Genomic DNA, 26,910 nt, shown 5'->3' with positions numbered 1-26,910 from the left:
AAAGCCACAGCCCGTCAGTGTTGACAATACTGAACTAAATGGACCCATGGTCTAACTTGCGTAGCATAAGGCTACCTACTAAATTCTGTTTTCACTGAATAACCTTCAGTCCTGTCTATTGGAGACTTAAACCACAGGAAGCAATCAGCCTGATGAAGCAGAAAATATGCTGTTACTAGGTTAGTTTTCCTTGACAAGAAATAGAAAGTGTTGCCGTTTTTATTACTGCACTGGTTTCTATTATGTGAGTTGTATACCACTTTGGGAGGGCTTTGTAGGCAGCCAAGAAAAAATTAAATAAAAGTAAATAAGTAAAAGTGATGGCAGTAATGCATCTAGCTCAGTCCTTTGCTCCATCCATACAGTTCCTGCAAGCCACAGCAGTGACATGGGAACTTTCACTCCCTTTACTCTGCACTGACTGAAATGTTTCTGGAGGAAGCAAGAAAGAGAAAGGAAGAGGCATGCCCAAGCCCAACCTGCTCAAGAGTGAAGTTAAGCAGGCAATAAGGAAGCTGTTTTCTGCTAAAAAGGCAAGGGGAGGGGAGCGAAGCAATTTTAAACTAGCAGAAGCACTAATGTGTTAGGTGCATTTTGTAAACAGGTTTACCAAGTGGATTATTTCACACAATACTGCCTGCAAAATATATTTATGGATAGGAAAAATGAATACCTCGGGGTGGAGTGAGTTCTATCATGTTAATTTCACAGAAACCAACAGGGAATATAGAAGGAGAGGTGGCATGGTAACAAAACCAGTCAGACCCATCTGCTGCTTCAGAGCCATCAATTCCAATCATAAGATATCCATCTGCTAATACCTAAAGAAACAAAGCAAAGGTTTAAGGTTTAAAAGTTAAGTACAAAGCTAAGCAACAGGGAATATCAAAGTGAAGAATAAACCAAAAGTTCAAGAAGAATTCAACTATGTAATTATCCATTTGCATTTGGCAAGCTATTTTAAGGCAAACAATGAAATAGCTCATAAATTCGTATCTAGGAAAAATTATGTCTGGTACATCTATAATGCTCCTAATCCCTTAAGCACAATTAAATAGAAGCAGGCCACAGGGCTGCACATTTTCTACTCCCCACTGCTGGAAGTTCCTCTCATTTGTCTTAACTGAAGTTAACATTAACCAGAGTTCGTTATACAATAAGGATTCAAAACAAATGTTTAGAGTTAGCTTTAAATCCTACTTAACAATAACGTTAATTAACACTAATTGTGGTTATGCTCTGAAATGGCATAATCTGTTGCGAGGTGTGGCTCTCCTCCAGAGTAAACAAACTACTCCCAAGTTGCTTTCCCACAAGACTTTATAGTTCCATCTCTCTGAGTTCCGTATCTCAGAGGGAAGTGCTGAGCCCTCACTGACACCCCTTCATCTTCCTCCACTTTATACCACTTTCACCTGCACATCCCTGCAGGAAGAGCACTGTGAAACCTAGCCCTTCTGTGAACTCAGTTAATTGACTTTCCCACCTATGCTGTCTCCCAGCAACTCAGTCACCTCAAGGGGAGTGTCCTCTATGTCAGACAGACTGCTCAACTCCTGCTGAGAGCTGCCCAGCCTGTCTGCTCCTCCTGGTCTGCTATTGGTATATCAGGGCTCTTGTCAGCTCTGGCTGTCAACTTCACCTCCTGTTCTGCCATCTTTTTGTTCCCACGGACCTGATGGCTGTCACCCCCATTGCCCTGGGCTCACAATTCCTCTCCTTGTTCCCCAGACTGTTCCTGACCTTGATCTGATACTGGGACTTGAGATTCTACAACCATCTCGTCACTGTCAGAACTTGCATTCTCATCAAAACTATACACAGTTTGTGCACATTCTGGCACCTTGTCCCCATGGTTAAGGTTGGCAGAGAAAGGATAAGAGCAGGGATCCTCCAACTTTTTCACCAGGGGGCCAGTTGAAAGGTGCTGGAGCTGGGCACAGGCCGGAAAGGTGGCTGGAGCAGGGCGGGGGCTGTGCGTGCTGAGGCAGGGGCAGGGCCCTGTGCAGCGAGGCGAGGTGAGGCGAGGCACGGGAGGGCACACATGGTGAGGGGAGGGGAGGCACGGGAGGGCGCATGCTCGCGGCGAGGTAAGGCGAGGCACAGGTGGGGGAGGGCATGCACCGCGAGGCAGGCGCACGAGTCAGTGGCTTGCTCGCTTGGAGATCTGTTTTCTCCGGGCGAGCAAACTGCTGTCTCCTTGCACGCGGGGTGAGGTGGGTGGCGGCGCACGCATGGGGTGGCCGCAGCGGGTCCAAATGGGCATGGCAGGCTAGATAAGTGGGCATAGCAGGCCGGATCCAGCCCCCAGGCCATAGTCTAGGAACCTATGGATAAGAGAGTGTGCAATCCCCCCAGACCAATCATAAAACCATGTATAAAAGGATTCGGAGTATTACAAGTACATTGATGGTTTCCAGGGAACAATAGCGTTGAGTGTACCCAAATCATAACTATATTTTGTGACTGGGGTAGGCTCAATGCTATTGAAAAAGACAAGTTAAAATTTCAGAGTTCTATCTCAAACATTACAGGTACTATAATATACTCATATACCTGTCTTGAGTATAATATACCTATACTTTTAGAAATGGCTCTAAACTGCACTTCGCAAGGGTGTGTGAATAATTCACAGACTAATTTCTAGTTCTATTCGTTTGTTTGAACAGTTAGGCCCAGCCTGCATGATCACTGCAATTTAAACCAACCACCATGACTTGTTTAAGCCATAACACATGCCAGGCACAATTTGCCTGATTTTCCACCTAGATGCAGCTTGTTGTGTCACCTGAACCTGGGCAACATGGCTTGTTGGAGAAGGAAACAACCTGGAGACAACCCATGGCCAGTTTTTGGTTTATTCCAGGATTTTCCCTGGTCCAACAAACCATGCCTCTTAGGTTCAGGCGACATGAGCAACCATACATAGGGAGGTAATTAGGCAAATGGTGCCCATCAAACACCATGGTTTATTGAAGCCAGTGATCATGTGAACTGGGTCTAATTGTTAAGAAACTGACCAGAACTGTCATGCAGCATTATTATACAGGGACACTTTTATAATGCAAACATGGAATTAGTCCGCTGTTAAGCAGTGGTGGGATAGTTAACTTATTTACATAAATTAAACCATGAGGGAAAAAATCTTGATTAACTTCAGCTGAAATATGAATGCAGGACTATAATGGTCACGTGGGCTTCCTCCGCCACCAATCCTCCAAATATATGTTACCTTTCTAATCGTTGCCACACATATTGCAGAAAGGTTTAATGGATCTATGGCTTCCAATTTCATCCCCTCCTTGAACCATTCTCCACTTGACTCAGTATCTTTTACCTAAACAAACCAAAGTAAATATCCTTCTGAGGCAAAATGTAGGAGCAATGCAAATCCATAAAATATATTGACTGCAACAAAAGTGGCTAAAACATCTCATGATCTTCTTTTCGCATATACCTACCAGGGCCTACACGTGCATATAAAACCTTACTGAAGGACTGCAACATCTATTTCAACTGGGGTAGAGCTTCCTACTAAGAAAATAGCACTCAAGGAGGCTTACCATTAGATAAACAATTAACATACTACAAATGTTTTAAATATACAATTTAGAAAAATAACAGAATACAAATAATGCCAACCCAACAGATCTACTTACTCGTACATTCCAAAGGCCTGCTTGAAGAAAAATGCCCTTGCTTATTAGCACAGAGACATTGGCAAGGGAACCAACCTAGTCTCCTTTTGCAGAAAATTCCAGCGCCCAGGAATGGCCATCAAAAAGGCCCTCTCTCTTGACACCACCAAATGCACTTCTTAAGGCAACAGTACTAAGAAGATCCTTTCCCAAACATCCTAAAAGCCCAGAAGGCTTGCACAGAAGTTCTAGTTTTTATGGCTGTTTTAACTGTTCCTGTGCTTTTCTTTGGTACTGCATTTTATTATTTTAATGATTTGTACTTCAGTCTTTTAAGTGCTGTCATCTGCCAAGAGAACTCTGATTACCGGTGCAGATTTAAAATGTAACAAAACAAAATTGTCATGTAAATTGGTCACAACAGACTACCAAATGCTACCTCTCCTCACAGGTCAGAGCATAGGAGGCTAGTGAATAATGCACTCTTGACTATTAGCTTCTCACATCCACATGCAGATCAAAAATTCCTTGAATTATAAATCAAGTTGCATATAAAACAGTAATACCTTAGCAAATAAATGTGGGGGTGCATCAAAGTGAGACTCATGTTTCTTGCTGATATCTGCAAGAAAGGAAAATAAAAAGACTGTGACTCTGACTTATTTTCTACTTAAAATATAGAATCCCTCCAAAAAATAAATATCCCACTGTTTATGATGAAACCAATGAATATGTTAATCCTAGCTTAATGAATATATTAATCCCACACTAATTTTGAAAACAGTGGTGTGCAATAGTGTGCTATCTTAGTGTGTTCACTGGAAACAAGCATGACATCCCATAAAACGTGCTTATTTAAGTTCCCTTTATCTAAAAAGATTACTGTGGTACTATTCACTCAGCCCCATCTTTGTCAAATGAGCTTACCAGATCTTTTGAAACGATGTCCTATACTTCGAGACCAACCTATGGGATGAATGAGTGGGCTATACATATGGCACCAGAAGTCATCTGTTTTGTCTTCACTTTCTTCATATACTAATCGTAACCTGCCTCCAATTACACTGTCTACAATTGCTACCCGTGTTCGGCAGAGGTGTGTTTTATCAACTACTTCTACTCTCATAGAAGGCTTGAAAGGATACTGCATGCTTTCCGACACCTGAAAAAAAAATAATTGCATCGTGTTAATATGCATGCATCTCCAAATGCAACATTCCACATTCTTTTCATACCATAATGACCATATAAATTTGCTCCTGAACACGAGGAACTTCCCAATTAAAGTTTGCTTCCTGAGATTATGAGAAGTAAGACATCCATCCCAACAGAGGGGACTGCTGTTAGAACTGCACCGGCTCCCAGTTCATTCCCAAACATAACTGAAAGCAAGCTTCAAAAGCAGGCATGGACAACACATGGCCCTCAAGCCACATATAGTCCTTGCTGTGCTACACCACTGCGCCAGCAAAATCAATGTTGACACAATGTGGCATTTTGCTGCTGAATTTCAGAAGCAAATAATTACCCAAGGATAAAAAGTACACATTTAACTTGATTACATTTTTCTTGTTTACTCTTGCAAAGCAGTTTCCTGCTGAAATCTGGCAGCAAACTGCTAGGGGTTTTTTGCCAGGGTGGGGCAGGAGTACATCCCATGAAAGGAATAAAAAGTGCCCCTGGACTCCCTTAATTTTCCCACCACTGCTTGTCTATCTTCTTCTAGTTAGGCTTACCTTCTGAGAGAAATCAGGAGGAAGAGTTTTGGCACCAGTAAGTCGTTTCACCAGGAAAGCTTTCCAGTTTGTGTATTTGTGCTGAATAGCTATTAACATTAGGGGAGAGTAGCAAGAATTAGCCATTTCATTACTGTAAGAAGCACTTGTATTGCAAATCATTGAGCAACATTAAGATTTTCCAAGTGATAATCCAGATGCATTATCTGTTATCCTGGTACAGTCATGATTTTGGTAATTTCATGAGTAAGACCCAAGCATCTTCGTATATTTAATATACACTGCATAGCATGAATAAAGATCATCTAGATCATAATCCATCACTGCCAGATTATGCTTTTTCCATGATATATTTTAAACTTCGTGAACCACCCAGAGTGCTTTGGCTACAGGGAGATATAGAGATGAAATAAATTAAGATAAGTTTACATACATCGAGGTGGTACTAGGGGCTTCCCACTGGTTGCACACCAACCAACTGGATGGATGTCAAGACCGCAGATGTTACACCAGAAGTCAAGACTTGAATCATTTTCAAAGCCTTCGTATCTTAGTAAAGCATTGTAACCTGAAAGAGAGCAAGCTTACATGCTGATTCATATTACTGTTAATGAAGGAACGTATATAAATCAACCACCCTCATTTTTGGCATGGCTTCCAGAAAAATGGGAATTGATGCTGAAAGTTCTCTCCAGGGCTAGTTTCTAGACAGTTATATTTTCAGATACATGATCTTATACAAAATTAGTGACCTGCTAATTTCACAATCCCAGCAATCCAGAAGACTTTGGTAGGTAGACTGCAGTCTGAATTAGGAACTTCTACACGCACACCTTCTGAGATGTCACCCCAGCAAGTTCCCATAGGTGCCTGCAATGCAAGTTGAAAAAAACAGAACTGTCACATTACATGTTAGAAATAAAACTGTAAAAATACATATCGATACTTATTTTAAAATAGCAAGCAGATATTCTTTTGGATAACCTATCTAGCTACTGCTTGTAGAATCAGTATTTCATGTCTTACCTTTGCTGAAAACAGTGAACCTCTCCTTCCCCCCTTCATGACTAGTGAAGCTTATTTTATTTTTCAGTAGCCTCATAATTAAAATTTAGTGTTTCACTTTTACTTGCTGAATTAATGGTTTGTGGTAACATGCCTTCTTCCTAAAATTGATGTCTGAAGAAAATGATTGGGGTAGCTTCTATTTGCTAGCAATAGCCAGGATATGGGAATTAGTACTTGGTTCCAGTTCTTTTATACAGACCAAATGACTTCAATTTTGACAGAAAAGTCAGTGAAGATAAGATATGGATTATCTGCAGATTGTAACTACTGCACAAAATGAAATAATCAAAGGGGAAGGAAGGATATAGGACCAAATAAAAAATGTTATACCTAAAATGTTTTTTATTATGAATGAATTTAATTTGTAAAGGTCTGATGAAATATACCTTTGAAGGTGACAGAACAATCTTTTACACTGAGGCAGAGCAATGCCATAAAGAGTATACATACCAGAAAAAATATACATCAGTTCGCTATTTTTGCAAAAGCCAAGAATACAAATCTATTATTTTTATGTATGTCTGAGAAGATAGGAAAAAATAGAGCAGCCGACTGCTTGCAGCCAACACAGATATCCAAGCAAGCAATTCCAGAATGATCTAGTTTTACTTTTTCAGCAAAGTCAGCAATTTACACATAAGAGTAACATAAATGAAAAGGATAAATCTAATGTTTAAAGAGATTAGCAGTACAATTCTATGCAAGCTCATTCAGAAGTAAATCCCATTAATCTCAATGGAGCTTACTCCCTAACAAGCACTTTACCATGGTATATTTATTTTCTGACATACAAGCTAAGAAGTGACAAACCTGGTAGTAACTATACCCAATTTAAAAGATAGAATAATCCAAAATTGCAGTGGGAAATATTTATTATATAGGCTCACAGAATTCAATGGGACTTACTTCAGAGTAAACATGCTTGGACTGCACTACAAAATCCTGACCAATAAGACTGGACTGATAGTTAAATTGATTTCCAGCACATTAGACTGAAATACTGAAACATGTTTCCAGGAAGCATGAGATCAGGCAGTGAACAAAGCTATTCTGGTGTGGAATTCTCTCTCACCATGGAGAGCATCTGGCAATGGAGGATGACTTAAGAATCAATCCTGTTAGTAAAGCTTCCGAGTCTCTGAATTCCTGAGCTGTCTGGAAAATATTTAGAAGAGGTGGCTTCCATCTCATCAGCTGATATTATTATTTGATTGCTGTTGAACCATTCAACCTCTCATTGCTTTTTGGATGAAGTACTGTGTGTAAAACTTTACCACAAATTTTAAAAATATAGGAGAACAGAAATTAATTATAAAAGCTGAAAGAAGCAATTCTGTTCTGTGAAAACATGTTCAAGAGATACATGAAAAATACTATAATGGCTGCCACAAAAGGAGATCAATATTTACTAGTGATGATTGTAATAATGATGATAAGCTGACCTGGAAGTGTCAGAAGGGCAGATTTAGGCAAGATGTAATAAAATTATTGACAACTGTACATGTTGTTTTAGATATACTGCTATCTTCACTGCAAATTTTTAGAATAGTGAAATACTCCAATTTTTCCCCACATTCCTGTTTTATTCTTACAGGGCAAAACCTGGGGAGGGGAAAGCTGCTATGCAAATATCTGTTACACAGCTAAAATCATTTCTAGCATTTTGACTTCCACGTGGTCCTTTAATCAGGCACAGCATTCTACTCTAGATGACCCTCTTTTGGGTCACAAAAGAGGCTTAAACAAAACATTAAGACAGACCACATTTTAAGACAACAATTAGACATTATATTTAAAAATCAAAACCTTGCTATTTAGTACTCACATTCCTAGCTTTCAACACTATTTGTTTTTCACATATTATTTGGACTACTTTGAATTGTTAGATCTATGCATTTAACTAACCACATGTCATGCACACGAAAAAGAACTGTTGATACAAAGTCTGTACAGATCCTTTTTAAACATCTGAAACAGACCAGCTTCACCATTGCTTTTATTTCAGGTTCAGAAGTGTTGTTGGGTGTGTGTGTCTGGGAGAGCCAGTGAAAGTAGTTTCTCATTTAATTGTGCTTTCTCACGCAACTGGCTCAAATTCCTGTTCTTTTTCCTCTCTTTAGTCAATTCAACAGTTTGATGCACCAGGTTTCAAGAATGTGGATTGGTATAGGGGTATAGCAGAAAGTTAAACTTGTCCTTGTCTGTGAAGATAGCGGTTCAGCTAGTTCCTCCTACACCAATCCATATGGCTCTCGCTTCTGAAGAAAGCCATAATGGGTATGGATCTTGTGGGCTGAAATGATGGTATACAGTATATTCATACTGTCTCCTCTTGCACATTATGTTTACTAGCAGAACCATAAACGTACAGAGAAGAACAAGTTTACCTTTCAGACTCATGAAGAAGGCATCCACCTCGGCTCCTTCCCAATAAAAGGAAGGTCTGCCTGGCCACCACTTTGATCCACCGCACACTCTGGAGGAATTATCTGTGAGGGACAGCCGCCTTCCCTGCAAGGTAAGTTGCAATCAGGAAGGTCTTGATGGGCGAGGTCCAGATTCATGTAAGTGGGCTTCCCAACCCAAAAAAAGGCTGACCCTTATCTGTCGGGCACAGCTAAGTATTGCTCCTGCCTTTCCTTGGTGTGCCAAAATTGCCTGGCATAATTTTTTTCTCCAGGCCTAAGTGACTTTAGAAGACTTTACAAATACAGCTTTGGTGCCAGATTATCAGTGGGCCAAACAGGGGGTAAGTGATGCTTGGTTACCTTTTGCTTATGCAGTGGCCACAATGAAGAATCCCCTCCAAATGGGGATACACAGCAAGCTTTTGTACTTTCCTTTTTTCAAGAGCAGCTTCTCCCTCCCCGGTAAGTGAACTTCACCACTTCTCAAAATTGGGAAAAGCTGGTGATGAACAGGTGAAGCTGCTCCTTGGAATCAAACAAAAAGTCCACTGCACCTGTTAAATTCACAAACTTCTTTGTTCTAAGAGTATTTGTATCTGCATTAAAAGAAGGGAAAGGTGGATAAACACATCAGTGCCACCTAGTGAAAAAGGGAAGAATATCCCTTATGTAACTGCTTAGTTTAAACATGTTGAACCTGGAAATTGATTTATACTGCATTCTAAAGCACATTTACTCAGAAACTAGTTGAATTATGTACAACGTTGTTTACTCACAAGTATTTTTACATAGCTTTATGCTCTCCAATTATGCAATTTCTAATACACAAGGAAAAAAGGTAGCTATGCTGGCCTGTGGAAAGATAAAATCTAAAAACAATTGTTGGGTAATACCTTCACTAGGACAACCAAAAAGCCACAAAAGACTGCACAAGCTTTTGGGTTTTCGAAAACTCTTCATTAGCCTAGGTGGTTAAAAAACAGGGAATGGGAGAAGAAGAGAAGAGCTTCAAAATTAGGCAAAATGTTTGCTTGTTTATTTATTTATTGTATTTGTTGCCTCCTCATAGCTCGGAGGTTCTCTGGGCAGCTCACAAAAAACAGAAACAACAACATAACTGTAATAAAGTAAAACAATACCATTGAAAACAGTGTAAAATCAATGAATATAGGTGTGAAACTGGAGGATAAATGAACAATAAAAACAATTAACACCACCAGCAAAAAGCAAATAAAACAATAGCTCTAAAAGTAAGAACTAAATAAGTACTAAATAAAAAACTCTTTACTTGGTGGCAAAAAGAGAATAACAAGGGTGCCAGTTGCACCTCTTTAGGAAGTGTGTGCCAAAGATGAGGGGGTGATAAAAGAGAAAACCCTTTTTATTGCCAATTCCCCCTCATTTCAGCAGGAGGATCATGAAGGATGGTCTCCACTGAAAATCTAAGTCATAGGTCCTCAAACTAAGGCCCGCCATGCCCATTTAACCAGCCCGCCCCACAGGTTTTGCACTCACTGGGCACATGCATGGGCGCATGGCTTGCTCGCGGGGAGATCGTTTTGGACTCAATAGGAGAAAATGATCTCCTTGTGAGCAAGGTGGCGCCTCGCCCTGTGGCTTCCCCCCTCCCCTGCACATGTGTGTACCCCACCCCCTCACTGACCTGCACCCACTGCTGGCACCTGTCAATTAGCCCCCTTTAGGAAAAAGTTTGAGGACCCCTGATCTAAGCAGTCTGGTAGGAAAATATGGAGACAGGTGTTCCTTTAGATAGCCTAGTTCCAAGTCATTTAGGGCTGTGTATGTTAGTGTAAGCACTCTGAATCAGGCCCAGGCAATAAAAGGCATCCAGTGCAGTTGGCAGAAGACAGGCATGATATACTCTCTAGGACTGTACTGCTCAGTTTGGATCAATTGAAGAGCTTGGACTGTCTTCAAAGGCAGCCCCATGTAGAGCCCATTACAGTAACCCAGGCGAGAGGCTACCAGCACATGGATAATCATGGCAAGGCTCCACTCGTCCAAGTAGGGATGCAGCAGGAAAATCAGTCTAAGCTGATAAAAGGTGCTCCTGGACACCAAGAAAGTTGTGGACTTTTCTCTTCTTCCTGATGAGAGCTCATTGCACATTTTTGTGACATTTTGGGTGGACTGATTTAAAATGTAATTTCAAGAACAATGGCAGCAACCCTACCACTATTAGTGAACATTCTAGTGCATATGGTCAAGTCAGCTTGCTGAACAAAAAGTGACCGCGTTCTGGCTGGTTATTGCCCAGAGATCTTGATCTACTGGACTGCATTTGCCAGCTGATAGAAAAGAAACCTTCTCTGCAGTGGTGCCCTGACTATGGAATACACTCCCCACAGAGGTTTGCCTGGCACTGACATTACTGGCACGTTCTTTTCAGTGTCAGGCAAAACCCTTTTTATTTTCCTGTTATTTTAATGTTTCATTGATTTTAATTGGGGTTTTAGTATATTATGGTCAGATGCTGTAGGGGTGTTTTATTCTACTTATTTATTGTAAGCCATCCTGAGATGTTCTGTAGGGGACAGGATAGAAAAGCTTTCAATAAATAAATAAAAAAAAAACATTCCAACCCCTTGCTGGAAGGGACAGTAGAGCAAAACAGTTGAGATGAAAAACGTTTACTAAGCTGACTAATGAAAACTGTTAATAGTAATTACGCAATTCTATAACGACAAGAACTGGAGAAAGCATAAAATGTAGATGAGAGACTTTTTGATTTCCTCAGAACAAATTGACCCATTGATTTGACCTAACAGTGCTAGGGCAGCAATAAAAATATTTTCAATCTGTTGTAGAAAACTTAAATGTTATTTACAAGACAGAATTTTGATATACATGCAGCAGGGCAACCTATGATTTCTATAGTCATTTATATTTGTGAGGTGGTAGGTGGGCTGTCTAAGCAAGTGGGCTATTTTTCTCCATGACATACAGCTGCTAGGAGTAGCCTTGAATGCTAATTTACAAGTGGTTGAACTCTGGAGGTGGATTGTTGAACATAAGGCATGACTAGTTGGCCTCAGGCACAGAAGCTAGGGTTCAAGCAGGACAGAGTTGGCTGGCACAATCAATCAAGTAACTAGTAACAGATATACGCAAAAGTGAATCAGAATAGTACCTTGCAAAACAGCTCACTGCTGCCTGCATAGCTGTGTTTAGTGTGCTGGCCCATTTAGGGAATACCTCAAAATTAGTTTCCAAATGCAACGTGTCTCCATTACTTACTTGAGAGTCATTTAGCTTCCACAGAGATTCTTAAAATAGCTACTATACTCTGATATTAATCATTATATTAAGGAGAACAGAACATAATCCCAATGGCTGCTCACCATTCAAAGCAGGGAACTGACAAATAGAATAAGCCTTTGAAATACGAATGGTTATCAGCCAATACTGGACCAAAGCAAAAGAACCCAGAAAATGTATGATATTACAGATATGCACCAAATGGGCAACTGAACAGTCAAATGTGACTGCCATTTTTTTCTCCTCATGGGTATGGCTACATTTTCTATGGCTCAATATACACCAGTATATGTTCAAAGATGGTTTTCAGATTCACCAAAAGCAAAATGCCGATGAAAAACCCATCAGACCTCATAACTTAGTGACCTCCCTAGGGCATGTGGCAGTTTTGCCTAGGTGAACAGCCATGAACCGAAAACTGGCTCACCTTTATGCTCACCTTTATGCCCTTCCCACCACAGAATTTCTCCGTGCCTTCCCAACTGGGATAGCATGGCTTACTCCTCCAGCCTTTAACACATGTAAAAGGCCTGTAACACATGGGGGAACAGAGAGAAGAGGAGGGAGAACAGTCTTTGTGCACAGCCATAATTATCACTCAGCTAACCACCACCATAAATTTCACATAGTCACTGGGGTTTAAAGGGTCTGTATACTTTCGTCCCTTAACAAATACAGGAAATGCATTGCTAAAGCCAGCCGCTGGGGATGCTCTCTAGCATCTGCTTAGAACCTCCAGAGAGGGAAAAGCCCATCACTTACAGGAAATGCTTCTGTCGCTAAGCTGCTCTCACACTTGGATGTTCTTCCTAATGTTAGATTGAAACTGCCCCCCATTAGGACAGTCGACTGGCTCTAGACCTACCCTGAGGGACACGAGAGGCCAAGTAGTCTACCCTCTTCTGTGTGACAGCTCTTTGAGTATTTCAAGCGTGCTTTGTCCCAGCTCACACTTTTCTTCTAGCTAAACATATACCACCTTTTCTCATAACCGAGGGCTAGAACTGGGGCCTTCTTTCTGTGGGAAGCAAAGCACAGAATGTTCTGCCAAAACAAAAACGCACTCCCTTGCACATACCATAGAAACATTCAGGCACTAAGTGAAGGCAATTCTACCATTTTGTCTTTTAATGGATGCTTTTTTAACCCTATTCCTGCAAGACCTGCATAGGATAATTCCACAGTCCACAGATATATAGATCACTTCAACTTTAAGTTAAGAATCAAAGCCAGCCAATCAGCAAGACAGTCACCCTCTCTCTCACACACACGCACACATGTTGCTGGAAACCTCTGCTTTCCCAAAAGCGATCATTTGTCTTTTCGCTACTGCCATACCCTCCTTACTTGCTGAATTTGGCCTGCTCACTCTCAACATGCCTAAAGTCACTGGCAATGCACGCCAGAGGGATCATTTGTAGGACAAGCAGACAAAGCAAAGAAGCAGGCAGCAACAAACTTTCATGAGGCAAAAAGGTGTCTTGCTTTGGTCATGCCTCCATGCTAAAGGAACAGCAGACATCTAGTCTGAGTTATTATTTTATCTCCTCTTCCTTCATTTACTCATGGATATTAACATGTTTACTTTTTCTGACTAGCAACCACAATGTGCAGTGAAAATGCATCATGGGATTGGCTAAGTATTGATTCTAATGTAATTTGTTAATGACAGAGTAAAGTGACATTCCTCAACTTGACCACTGCCTCTCAAGCCTGCTGTATTCATGATAAAATTGGCTCTTCACACAGTGTTAAAAAAATATAGCCCAAATATCAACCTAACTATGCCTTTCTTAAACAGAAGGCTTTAGATCTAGTGATGGATTTCTCTGGAAGAAGTGGGGATGCAAGGTTGTTGTTGTTTTTTTCTTTTTTTAGCAACTTCCTCCTTTATCAGCAGTCCTTTCCCCACCTCCCCCCCCCCCACAAAACAGATCCCCCAGTCCTCCAGAGCAGATGGAGGCGAACAAGCAGTTGCAGGATCTTTCTGCAAAAGTCACCTCTCTCCTTCCCTGAAAGAAGTAAACTCACTGGCAGGCTCTAACCAATGTGATTTAGAATGTCATTTGATATAATTCCAAAAGGAACTCTGCTGGAGCTGTATTGGACAATTTTCTACTAAAACTATGTTATTCTTGATCTCTGCTAATGAAAAGGAACTACCTTATCATTATGTAGCCTATTATACAATGCACCTTACTAATGACAAAGTAATTTATTACAACATGTTCCTTCTTGCAAGATTAACCTGAAAAACATGCTCTTTCTGAACTCCACCTGCTTCTGCGGGGAAATAACAGAGAGCTTTACTTGGTCTAGAAGGAAGCTACATGCAATTTGAAAGACTTTGCTTCATAGGACTGAGCGGTACTCTCTACTGGGTAGACAAACTGGGTTATTTATAAGGTCAATGGGGTTTAAAAGTACTATAGAAAGAAGTTATATGAATGCAATCAAGAACCACATCCAAAACTTGCTTTGAAGCAATAGCAGCTCTGACAGCTACTGCTTAAACTGAATAGCACAGAGCCTGTTTGGAGTTAAAGCTTGCTGGACTGTTTTTTAGATCTGTAAAAATGTCTGCACTCATACCCTTGCATTCAGGTAGGAGAAGCGTCATATTTTCAAACTAACAGGAACCATATTTCTCAAATCCAAGATGTGAATTCAATATGGCGCTGGACCAATGTGATCATAAATTCTATACTGTAACTATTTCACAGCTTTTACTAGAAATATTAAAAACAAAGGCAACATACTTACATGTTTAAAACAGTTAACAGGAGCTGCTGTGAAACTATTGCTACTGATGTAGTTGCCCCAATTGAAACCTTCCACTGGAACTGATGCTAGAATGAGAGTTACTTTATTTAGCAGGGTGCACAAGTAATTTGCTATATATATATTCAGTATTAGAAACATTTCTCCAATTGTCTGTGGGATTGGGAAGGGGTATCAGTGAAAGACAGAACTGCAGGAAAATTTTCAACAAGCCAGCAGGACAACCCTTGCCCCTGTAGAATATGGAAGATTATGTAAAAGATCCTCCAACAAATGAGCCCATCTGAACAAATGAATATATCTTTTGCCCTCAGGGCACACAGGACAACTACTTGATCCAGACATGCAGATGCTGCAGGATGGGAAAGAATCCTACCCCCTTCCCCCAATCTGATCAGGTAAAAATGCTTGCCCGATCCTTAATATTAGCTAAAAAGGTAGAGGCAATGTTCATGGGTCAAGCCCCTTTGCATGCTTTCTCCTTAGCAGTCTGTCAAAGGATTGGATGAACATGCAGACACATGCGTTCATCAAACTCACCCCCTCTTTATTCAGGAAATGATTGGTTTTTTAAAAAATCTTACAATTCTCCTGAAATTCATTCTCACAGCTGAAAAAGCTGAGGTTTATCCCCATAATGATTCCTCAAAGAAGTTAATACCCATGTTACCTGTTTTAGTCTTTGATTGGTTCTGTACCGTTGCTTGGTATTGAGCATATGCAGCTAATTTAGCAACTAAAGGTTGTTTTTGTAGCACTTTAGCCTTCTTAGTTGGAGGTTTTCCCTAAAACAACAAGAGCTAAATAAGGTCTTTTCAAACTCACATCAGAAGATTTAGAGTAAGTGTTGCTTCTGCTACTCTACTGCACAATGCAATGAAACACTACAGTTTTAACAAGCAAGATAGTTGAAAAAATTGCTTTCTGATCTAAGTCCCAGCACAAAGCAAACTTTCCAGTTAAGTATTAGTGGAAAGCAAGGAATCTTCAATTTATCGACTGACTAAATATTGCTCTACGTTTGAATGCAAATCCATTTATCTCTGTTAGAATAAATGCTTGATTAAAAACAGGTTCAGATAAATTGCTGTGGCTCAGTGTGGGTTATTTATGCCACAATGAGCTTTGGCACCCACAGGCACCACAAGGCCTATACAACTTCCACTCGGGGTTGTTGTGTTGTACCACTCTGAAACATGTGGCGTATGTGAAGGTTAAACAACCCTGGCATAACCCTAAATATACCAGGGCTATTAGGGGCTTATTTAACCAATGCATAAACCATATTCAATGGGTTTGCATAACCAGACAAGACCTGAGTGGGGATTGCATAATCAAGTAACAGCCACATGCACTTCACATGTGCTACAGCCTCACCATGGGTTAAATACAATGGCTGGGTTCACACAACACAATAACCCATGATTCAATGACAAGCTGAGATTTGATCTATACTCTTGAGTTGTTTTGTCTGAACATTAATGTGGGGTTTCTTTAAGCATTCAAATCTATCATGGTCAGATGGCAGTTGAGCAACCCCACAAATAGGAACACCAAACAGGAAAGATATAGGAACTTTACCATATGTTACACAGCTAATTCATGGAATCCTGGCACAAAATATGGTCAACAATATCATTTGTTTCAGAAAAGGGCTAGGCAAGCTATGAGGGCATAGCATATTTCTTATACTTTGTTAAGGAACCGTTAGAGACTAGGAACAAAAATAGCAAGTACCACTCAAATTTAAAATACAAAAATCTATGTTACTCAGCATAGGTCAATATAACAAAACTATGAACACTTAGTATGATTGAGAACCCAGAACATTGGATTCAAGAGAAAGCAGTGAAATTAGTAATTCTAATCTTTCAAACTTAACAGTTACTCTCAGATGAAAAAAAAAAATAGTATTCTGCTACTACAAAGATATTTAACAATTTAGGTACATGGCAGCTCTACTCATTCTACATTTATTCCTCAAAGTATGTTATACCTATTCCGCATATTTCCTTGTATACTATAACTGTCACAAGGTAATGCCAACATGAATATTCCCATTCCTTTACTAACTTTTTCTAGGGACCATTCAAATCTTTGGACTACTGAGCTGTAAAGCTTCTACAGGGGAGTAGAGGTGGTACTAGTGATTAGTTTCCTTCAGTCTGATCAATATATCCAGTGCCTGTGCTTAAAGTTTTTTGATATACACCACTGTGATATCAATGTAGCAATTTGTAAGAAAGGAGATTACATTTCATTGCAGGAATGAAAGCACTGCTTTGAGACTAAGTTGCTGAAGTGTTAACATAACCAAAATGACTAAGGGTGCAATCCTACATGTATTTAAGCAGAAAAAAAAATCCTACAGCCAACTAAGCCAGCTAGGGAATATTGGGAGTTGTAGAATTTTTCTCAGTCTAAATATGGATAGAATTGCATCATAAAGTTCCAACCCTATGCACGTTTATTTGGGAATAAGCCCTTAATTAAGTTTACTTTGCATAAAGATGCATGGGTTGTATTGAAAAAATAAAGAAGATATGTTTACAAAATTATGAACAGCATGGAGAGAAAAGTTCTCCCTCTTACACAACAGTGGAAATCTTGGACATCCAATTAAACTGCCAGTAAGTTCAGTTCAGAACAGAAAAGATCAAATTTCTTCCTTCAAATCATGACTTGGCTTTTGCAGTGTTTTTCCAAGATCTAGTAACGGCCACTGATTCAGATATCTATGGAACAAGATATCCAGTAACTATCAATCAGCATATTTAGAAAGAAGGTCCAGAGATAGCTTACCATGAATCCTAGTGATAAATGCAGAAGGACTGCTGTCTTTATGCCTTACTGGTGGGACTGGACACCCTCAGAAACCAAATACTGGCTTAAATAACCCTTTGGAACAATCCCATACAGCTGTTAAGATGTTCTATTTTACTTAAAAGCAGCTAATATCATGCATTGTTTTGAGGCTCAGCAAACAATGTAAAACTCTTATTTCTATAATGAAGGTAATAAAACTGTGACTGTACCGTTACCTGAAGTCTGGCCAGAATGCTGGCCTTCTTTGAGTTCGATGAATAACTTCTTGAGCAGGAAACACTGCAGAAACGCTTGGTTTTAGAGTAAAAGGCATCTCTGACACCAACCATTCCACACATTTCACAGGTGGCTAAGAAAGGAAGAAAGATAGCCAATGCATTAAAACTATGACACAAAATATTACACTGACTACCATAGTTGATTTTTCTGTGCAATACACATGGAAAGTAAATCTATTCAAACTGTATCCTGGTAAATAAAGTTAATTTAGCAGCAAAGACATATATATGCATAGCCCACTAGGTATTAATCAAGCATACACTGAATAGGCCATTATAAATGTTAGACTACACTATATTCTATTTTCTGCTTTCTTTAGATTTTCATGAGCAATTTATTTCTACTAGAGAGACTGGGCAAAGATTTGCAAGGCAGTTTTGTATTAAAAGGAAAGCACACTGAAATGTTTTTGAATCTATATATCTCACTATAATATGTATGTAGGAAAAGCTGATTCAAGGGCTAAAAGTACATTTTCACATTGTTGTATACAATGTGGATTCATACTGCACAAGTAACAGTGTACTTTGTATACAGCTGCCAATTGCTACATTTCATCAAAAGCATCCATGTCCTCCTCTTATACAGAAGGCTGTGATTTTTAACAGAGAAATTTCTTCCACCAGCAGTCATATGTATAAAAAGCAAGCATAGCCTTTGTTTCCATAACACATGAAAATCATTTGATAATAGTTTTCTTACTTGGAGAGGTAAGCAGGAAATAGAATTTAGCTGGTATGTTAACATGCAAAATGTTATCACCTAGTACAATATTTCAGTGTAACATAAAACAGCAATCATATTTCGCTGTTGTAATGGGCCAACAAGTTGACTGACTTACAGAACTCTATGAATACAAGTCCTCTAAAATGTGCAGTCCTTCATAGCCCTGCTCAGCCCTTGTAAACTCAAGGCCATGGCTTCCTTTATGGAATCACTTCATCTCACAGTCGGTGAGATCCTCTACAGCTTTCTCCCTTCCTTACCATTATTGTCTTCTCCAGTGAGTCTTGCCTTCTCGTGATGGCCTAAAGTACGATAGCCTCAGTTTCACCGCTCTTGCTTCCAGGGAAAGTTCTAGCTTGATCTAAGACACATTGTTCATCTTTCTCTCAGTCCAAGGCATTCATTCCTTCAGCATATTGTGAATTCACCCATTTTCTTCCTGTCACCTTTCTTCACTGTATAGCAGGGGTCCTCAAACTTTTTGCCTGGTGGGCCAGTTGACAGGTGCCTGTGCTGGGCGTGGGCCGGAAAGGTGGTGTTGGCGGGGAGGCACGGGCCGGCGCGGGAGTGGGGTGCATGGGTGCGCACGCGCTGAGGTGAGGGACAGGGTGTGCGGGCATGGTGGGGAGGCAAGGTGGGGGTGGGGGGGCGCGGCGAGGCGAGGCGCGGTGAGACAAGGTGGGGGCAGGAACGTGCTACGATGCAGCAGTGGGCGCACGATGTAACGGCTTGCTCGCTTGGAGATCCTATTCCCTGAGTGAGTCCAAAACGATCTCCTCGCGAGCAAGCTGCCGCCTCCCCACATGGGGGGCGAGGCAGGCGGTGGCGCGCGGCACATTAAAACCTCTGAGGTGGGCCGGATAAATGGCCATGGTGGGCCAGATCCAGCCCCCGGGCCGTAGTTTGAGGACCCACACTGTACAGTTTTCATACCCATACATAGTTACCAGGAATACAATTCTATGGATGATTGTGGTTTTGATCTCCTTGCACTTGATATGTTCTAGTTTCTTCATTGCTTCAGTTTCAGCCTTTTTTTAAATTTCATGGCTGCGGTCTCCTAGATGTGCATATTCTTTCACAATTTCAATTTCTTAATTGTTGACAATAAAGCTGTGTAATTCTTCTGCAGTGATTATTTTTGTTTTCTCAATGTTCAACTGTTGCCCTGCTTTGGTATGGTCCTCTTTCACATTCATCAGCAGTCATTTAATTTAATTTAATTTAATTTAATTTAATTGCTACTTTCTACCAATAATATAGTATCATCTGCATATCTAAAGCTATTGAGGTATGTTCTACCCATTTTCACTCCTTCCTCTGATCCAAGTCCAGTTCACCTTGTGAAAAGTTCTATGTACAGACTCAACAGATAGTGAGATAAAATGCTCCCTTGTCTGATGTCTTTGCCTATAGGAAACCTTTCTGTTTCTCCATATTTTTTCCTATCTTATCCACAATACAGGATACACATCAGAATGATCAAGTACTTAGGAACACCCATTTCTTCCAAAATTAGTTATATTAGCAGCTTACACTTTCAATTCAAGAACACAACTCCCCTTCCCCAATTTTATCCGCTTCCCCCATTTTATCTTGCCTCCTTGCTCCCAAATTGGGATGATAACCAATATCTTTTGTTTTCAAGCATATTCAACATCCGTTCTCTTAAATATAACTTGGAATCCAGAGAATTCCCACAAAATTGTACTGAAGTATATAAATATAAATGTTGATTATGTAAAACCAAATGCATTAAATTCATATTTTAACAGGACTTGTGCTCACGATGAGAAGCATTTTAGCCACAGTACCTGGCATCAGATTTGTCTTCCCAAATAAAGACTCACACATGCAACAACAACAACCTTTGGCTTCTGGTTAAACAACTAATATCCAAGTAGAAGTTAAGAACACTTAATTTTTCATTGAAACTTTTATGAAAGGTGCAATCCTATATATTTTTAGACAAAAATAAAGGCCTACAATTCCCAGCATGCCCCAGCATGGAAGGGATGGGGGCTGTAGACCTCTCTTTTGTCTAAACATGCACATCATTGCACCCCAAGCCTTTTTACTTACCCATGCCAGACTTGCCATCTGGGTAGGTGTAGACCTGGCCATTGTTCTTGATAATTGGGAGACTGGAGGGTAAAGGGGCAACTTCCTCTTCACTCTCATCAGAGCTAGAACTACTACTGGTATCCTCACTACAGCTATCATAACCATCAAACATCCCGAATGAGTCACGCCTCTTCCTTTCTGACCGTGAAGGATGTTCAGTCTAAAGAGAAAAATGAAACATACTGAAACCTCTGAATATTAAGTTATGAAAGATATGTCAGCATTTTAACAAGGTTCTATTAAGCCAGTATTGCGATGCAGTCTTGTAAAACTACTAAGCATAAGATAACAAAATTATATTCAACTTTTCCTAAAAATGTCCACATTCCCAGCCTTTTCATATTGTTGAATTCAATGGAACACACAGAATGAGTTCACAGGACACTGTAACTCATCCCATGAATAACCCATATGGTGTATAGGCTCCCCATGCGTTGGTCCCTTCTGTTCTTCCCCTTCAGTTCTCCCACCACAGTCCCAAGGGAGCAGGGAGCTGAAGACATCTTGTCCCATCTCCCCTCTCCAGTTATAACCCCTTTTTCAGTCAAAGCCAATACCTTATATCTTTTTTTCCTCTCTCAGAGCATTCATGCAAGGCCTCCCGGGGTAGGCCCTCCAAAGAGCCCAAGCAGCACTTTAAAAAATTATGTTTAGGCACCACAGTTGTGTGCAGATTGTTTCATATTTATTACTACTTTTTCAGAAGTGCACATCTATGGAATCTGGCTAACCAAAATGTGAATTCTTGCCTTGTCAATGTCTTGGTAAGTGTCTGTCAAAATGCAAGTGGCAACATCCATGCACATGGACAAGCAAGGTTGCAAATAAGCTAATCTGTTACTTAGATTTTCAGATGAGAGCTGTCAAACAGTAATTGTCAGGAGGAAAGCAAACTCCCAAGGGGACCTTTGCAAATGAAAGAGGGTAGCAACTACATTCCCTATTTCTGGGTAGGATCCCTTGGTTCTGTAGGATTGCCCTAAGTGTTTTCAGTGCCTCTACCTTTTCCACACTTCCTCTAGTCTCAAGGTAATCTAAGATGTACCAGTCTGCCCACCCTTTTCATAGGCATCTTCTTTTAACAGATGTCAAAAGAAAGGGTTTTGTTTAAGCAGGGCTTCTGAAGGGCTAAATAGAGTTGTTTTGACAGATGGTATATAACCTTATCTTTCCAGAGTACCTAGAGGCTAGAGAAAGTATAGAGAATGTGGAGGGGCGATCCTACAAAACTAGAGGATTACATACCTTTGCCACTTTGCCAATTGACAGCTGTCGGGCATGTGCAAAGTAACACATCTGCAGCCTTGTTTGGTCAATATATATGGATGTTGCCTCCTATACTTTGACAGCACTTAATGGGGGCAAATCCAGTGTGCCATCTGGATACTCTGAAGGGATTATCACTGGAACACTTCATATAAAGCATCCAAAAGAAAATGGGAAAGCAGGAGCAGCCAAAATGAGATTGTGATCAGAGTGGGGTGGGCAAGCCAGTGACAGCTGCTTCAAAGGGCAACTTCAACATCAGTGGACATCTGTCACTGGTGGTGGCAAGGGTGAAGTCAGCAGGAGTGTTGAAGGGTTCTGGTCACTCTTTGAGTCACTAGCTTTCTGCTTCCCTTGACCTACAATGGGATCATTTTCCAGGATCAGACAAAACAGCAACCTATTGTGGGTTTAGCAACCCCTAGAACAAGCCATGTATTGTTCAAGGTGGCTAGTTGCCTACAACTAACCATCCAGTGGGAAACCATCCCAGTTTACATGACACAACAGTACACCATAACTAGCTACCCATGATGGGTTGCTGTGTCATGTGAACCCAGACACAGTGTTTGTTTATTTCATTTTTATACTGACCAATAGCCAAAGACTCTCTGGGAAGTTAGCAAAAATAAGTCTCATAGACTTATTAGTTTCACAAGGAATCTGACTAACCAAAATGTGAAGTCTTGCGTAATTTCATAGACTTTCTCATTTCACAAGGAATCAGCCGTTGTTCTTCCAGCTTTTCCACAAAATTTGGAAATACTGAAGTCAGGGGAATAAGTCATCTATTAAATGTGAAGAAGTCCGCAGTGGTCCTTGCAGAGTTCAAAGAGATATATATATATATATATATTACAAGTATAGTGTATCTGACACTATTTGTAAAATGTTTAACCATTTTGCCTACCTAGAAGTCTCCAGATAGCAGGTTGGATACAGACTTGTGTGCATGCAATGGGGCTGACAGAAGTAGACTTCCATGCTCCCACCACAGCAGTTCTTCCAGCCCCCTCCCCCAATGTTACACATACAGCTGGAGAATAATAATAAATGGGTTAAACTGTGGTGCAGAGTTTAATTTTGGGGATCTGAAGGAGACAAGAGATCTCCAAAATGTAGGGCAGAAGCATGAGGAAAAAGTGTTCTGATTTTTGAGAATCCCTCTTCCCTCTCTGTCCTTCTGCTCCAAATCCTATTATATTCAGCAAGGTTCTTCAACCCTCTGCTTAGTATTTTTAGAAGCTGGAGAGCTGCTGGGGGTAGGAACTCTTCATCTCAGGAGAGTTTATATTCCATGGAATACAATCAAAATTTTAGCAAAATAGAACTCTGCATGAAACAGTCCAAAGGGGTTTTCTTGGAGTTTTCAAAGCAATATTCATTACTTGCTCATTTTTTCAAGTTGATTCAGAAAAAAAGTGGAACTTCCCTGTTACTCACTACAACTGCGGTATTTTGGATTCACACCAAAACTAGAGAAAAACCATTTCCAATAAGGTACAACTGCTCTTGTTTACAATGTTAAGGGTCCTCTTTTGTCAGGTAAGCACAGTTAGCCCCTCATATGTTTCTCTTTCACTTATTCTTGATGCTTGGTCTATTAATGCAGTTAATGATTTGCCATAGGAACATTTCCATGGCAACTGACAGAAGCATCATAAAATATGCAAGCACCACAAACTTAAAATTTTTGTATGAATGCCTGCACTACACAATGGGACAAATTGTGCCCACATTAGAATATCATTACTGAAGAAATGCCCCTTCTGGATCATACCATATACTTGATATATCAAAACAGCATACAAGAGAAAATAGAAGTTTTTTGTTCAATCCCATGACCTCTTTTCATTTTCCAGGTTGGGAGAGGCAGGATTATTTGGCATCTCAGCCCAGAAGTCCTGCAACCTCAGAGCTGGAACTCCAAACATGGAGCCCTCACCCAGCCTCCCTTACAGATGACATTAAAAAATAATAGCACAAGCCATCTCCCTGAGATCAGAAATCAGCCTTAGAGACGGCTAAAGGAGTAGGCTAGGGAGGGGAGGGGGCTGGGGCCAAAGTCCTAAGCAAACGATAATACAGCCTCCTTCCTTCCCACTCCATGGAGCTTCAATGCAGGGTGTGAAGCTGTGCTGGCAAACACACTGCTGCCCCTTGCTCTCTACAGTGAAAGCGCATAAGCCTTTGTGTCTCAAGGCTTAGTTGAATCAAGGATGGAGGACACCTGATTGCACCAGGGCAAATATTTATTAGATTTATATCCTGCCTTTTTCTTTTTTAGTTTTTAAGAACTCAAAGCAGCTTACATTAGTTACTCCCTCTCAATGTTATCTCCACAACAACAACCCTGTGAGGTAGGTTGGGCTGAGAGTCTGTGATTGGCCCCAAGTCACCCAGTCAGCTCCATGGCTGAGATGGGACTAGAACCCAGATCAGCTGAGTCCCAGACCCACTTTCGAATCCTGACACCACACTTTAGAATTTAGCACCTAATTATACACTACATTATCATCCATTTAAGAACAATTATGATGATCAAAGACTAGCTTTTTTTCACTCCTAAAGTTGAATGCTCCAGGAATCAAGCATGTACTCAGACAGAAGAGCATTACTCATTCTGGCTCCCCAGAGCAAACAACCCTCACTCCAAGCTGCTTGTAATCTCAAGTTCAACATATTAGAACTGACAAGAGGAATATACATTTTAAGTATTAGCATTCAATTCTATATGTATGTGGAACTGCGATACACGGGATGGTTTATACCAGAGCAGCAACAGTTCATCCATTCAGATTCACTGCTTTTCAGTTACAACCTCAGGATACACAGTTGCTGTAGTGCCAAATATTATTCATGCATCTTAACAAGGATACCTTCATACTGATCAAATATCATTTGGGATGTCACAGAGACACGCCATTTCTAGCTATGCTTTCTTCACAGCTCTTTTTGTCCAGTTCATATCACATATGAGCTTCATGTAATGATTCTAGGCCACATATCAGTACCAGCCAACTGATAAGCCAGCACAACAATGTTAGCACTAGATCTATTATTATTGGTCTTCATCCTATACACTTATTTTCAGGGCAGCAGGTTCCAAGACTGGTCCATGGGACTGACAGAATATTCTATCATGTATTGCCTTGCTCCTTGTACTGCTAGTTAGTACAAGCAGAGCAAAGGACACAATGTAGTTGATTTATAACATGTGCTGTCAACTATTTTCAGAACTTCTTTAGTGAAACCTCTCCACATCAACAAAAACACAAGGAACCTCTGCGTATCTGTCAAAGAACCAAAGTGCACTACAGAAGTTCCTGGGACTGTTCTAAATAGAAAATCTAGTTCAAACTGGGCACTAACTGGGTCTGCTGGGCCTAAATACCACCTCAGATCAAATAACACAAGGCCAAGAACATATACAATGCTCTCCTGTTGCTATCCATAAGCTGTATTTTAAGAAGACTTGTTTTCCAATTACTGGTCCTCTTATTAAGGAAAAAGACACCTCAAGACAATAGTGATGCCACATTAAATGTTCTGGAATACATGGCATGCTATAGGAATGGTATAAAAATGCAATAAATAAATAAATAAACAAACAAACTAGAGGCCGAATGGGGAATGGGCAAATTAACAGGGCAGGACTTACACCTTGAAAAAGATGAGAAATTACTGTTAAAGCTCAGTCTCTCTCAGGTACATACTAGCAATTACGGAAGGAAGGAACAAGCAGAGCAAAGCCACAACCATTTCAAATAAGGGTGCAAGCCTATGCATGTTTAGACAGAAAAAGTCCTACAACTACCAGCATTGCTGGCTAAGGAATGCTGAAAGTTTAGGATGCTTTTCCTGTCTAAACATGTATAGGATTGCACCCTAAAGGAAATTACACAGGGTATACAATTGAAACGAAAGGTGCTGCAGTATCTGCAGCATTAAAAACCACATAATCTCAACTGAAATTTGGTTTAAATTCACACACATTTAAATGAAGCCCAAGTCTTGCATAAGAACACCCACATTTTCACACCTTAACCACTCATTAATAAAAGCGAATACAACCATACACTGCCATTCAACACTAGAATGTCGCTAGCAAATAAAATGCAGAAATGCAGATATAGTCAGTCTATTTTGGATACCATGAAAAACTTATGTCTTTCATAATTTACACAATGAAGCTGGCATCTTGCCAGTCTACCCTGTATCTTAATTTGACAGTTTCTCTTTCAATACCTCTTTTTCAAGTTCACTTTTAAAAGTGCTTCCTGTGAGAGGAGAAAACCATTCAGGGTGTTTTAAAATGAATCCAGGCATACACGATAGACAAGCTAAGTCTGATTCATTCTTTTTCTGCTCCAGCATTTTTGTATGCAACAAAGCTGGTTGCAGAAACCTCTAAGTTTTGGAAGACAAAAGACTGGAATGATAAAAGGAAGAGAAGATAAAAAGGCTGAGCAAGAGCAGACTTTTCCTACTTATTAAGAATCCAAGTTACTACATTTTCCTTCTTAAAAAAAGACAGTAAAACCTAAACCTTTCCTCTACTTTCTCTAAGCACCACTTTCTGCAATCTTGTGAAGTAGCCAAATGAAGTACACTTCAAAGAAATCTTTGCTGGCTATATCTGTCGAGTGTTCCTCTGCGAAACATATGCTTCTTCAAGCTGTTATGCAAGGCCAAGAGGAATGACTCCCACAGTATTCCTCTCCACACACCAGCTTTTGACAATAAACTCAGAGGCAAGGCAGGAGTAGCGTACGTAAA

At 40.3% G+C, this 26,910-nt stretch overlaps 1 protein-coding gene across 7 annotated transcripts in view; it reads right to left on the bottom strand.

The window, feature by feature from the left end:
• MBTD1 (mbt domain containing 1) overlaps positions 1-26,910 on the bottom strand; it is a 52,182-nt gene that overhangs the window by 24,686 nt on the left and 586 nt on the right. For 4 of the 7 annotated variants that reach the window (XM_044419953.1, XM_044419950.1, XM_044419954.1 and 1 more), the window contains exons 2-12: positions 20,824-21,025; positions 17,946-18,085; positions 15,581-15,695; positions 14,893-14,978; positions 6,127-6,244; positions 5,808-5,942; positions 5,375-5,463; positions 4,566-4,800; positions 4,205-4,260; positions 3,233-3,337; positions 674-821 (exon numbers count right to left, since the gene is read on the bottom strand). In XM_044419953.1, the coding sequence (XP_044275888.1) occupies positions 674-821; positions 3,233-3,337; positions 4,205-4,260; positions 4,566-4,800; positions 5,375-5,463; positions 5,808-5,942; positions 6,127-6,244; positions 14,893-14,978; positions 15,581-15,695; positions 17,946-18,085; positions 20,824-21,025 (1,429 nt within the window). Of the gene's footprint in view, positions 1-673; positions 822-3,232; positions 3,338-4,204; positions 4,261-4,565; positions 4,801-5,374; positions 5,464-5,807; positions 5,943-6,126; positions 6,245-8,829; positions 9,088-14,892; positions 14,979-15,580; positions 15,696-17,945; positions 18,086-20,823; positions 21,026-26,910 lie in introns of those variants that run through there. The other 3 variants (XM_044419952.1, XM_044419955.1, XM_044419957.1) reach the window with 2 other exon arrangements.

This window comes from Varanus komodoensis, unplaced genomic scaffold (assembly GCF_004798865.1).
Source record: "Varanus komodoensis strain SLA01 unplaced genomic scaffold, ASM479886v1 scaffold11, whole genome shotgun sequence".
Classification (NCBI taxonomy): Eukaryota; Metazoa; Chordata; class Lepidosauria; order Squamata; family Varanidae; genus Varanus; species Varanus komodoensis.
This window is presented reverse-complemented; position numbering and strand designations above follow the sequence as displayed.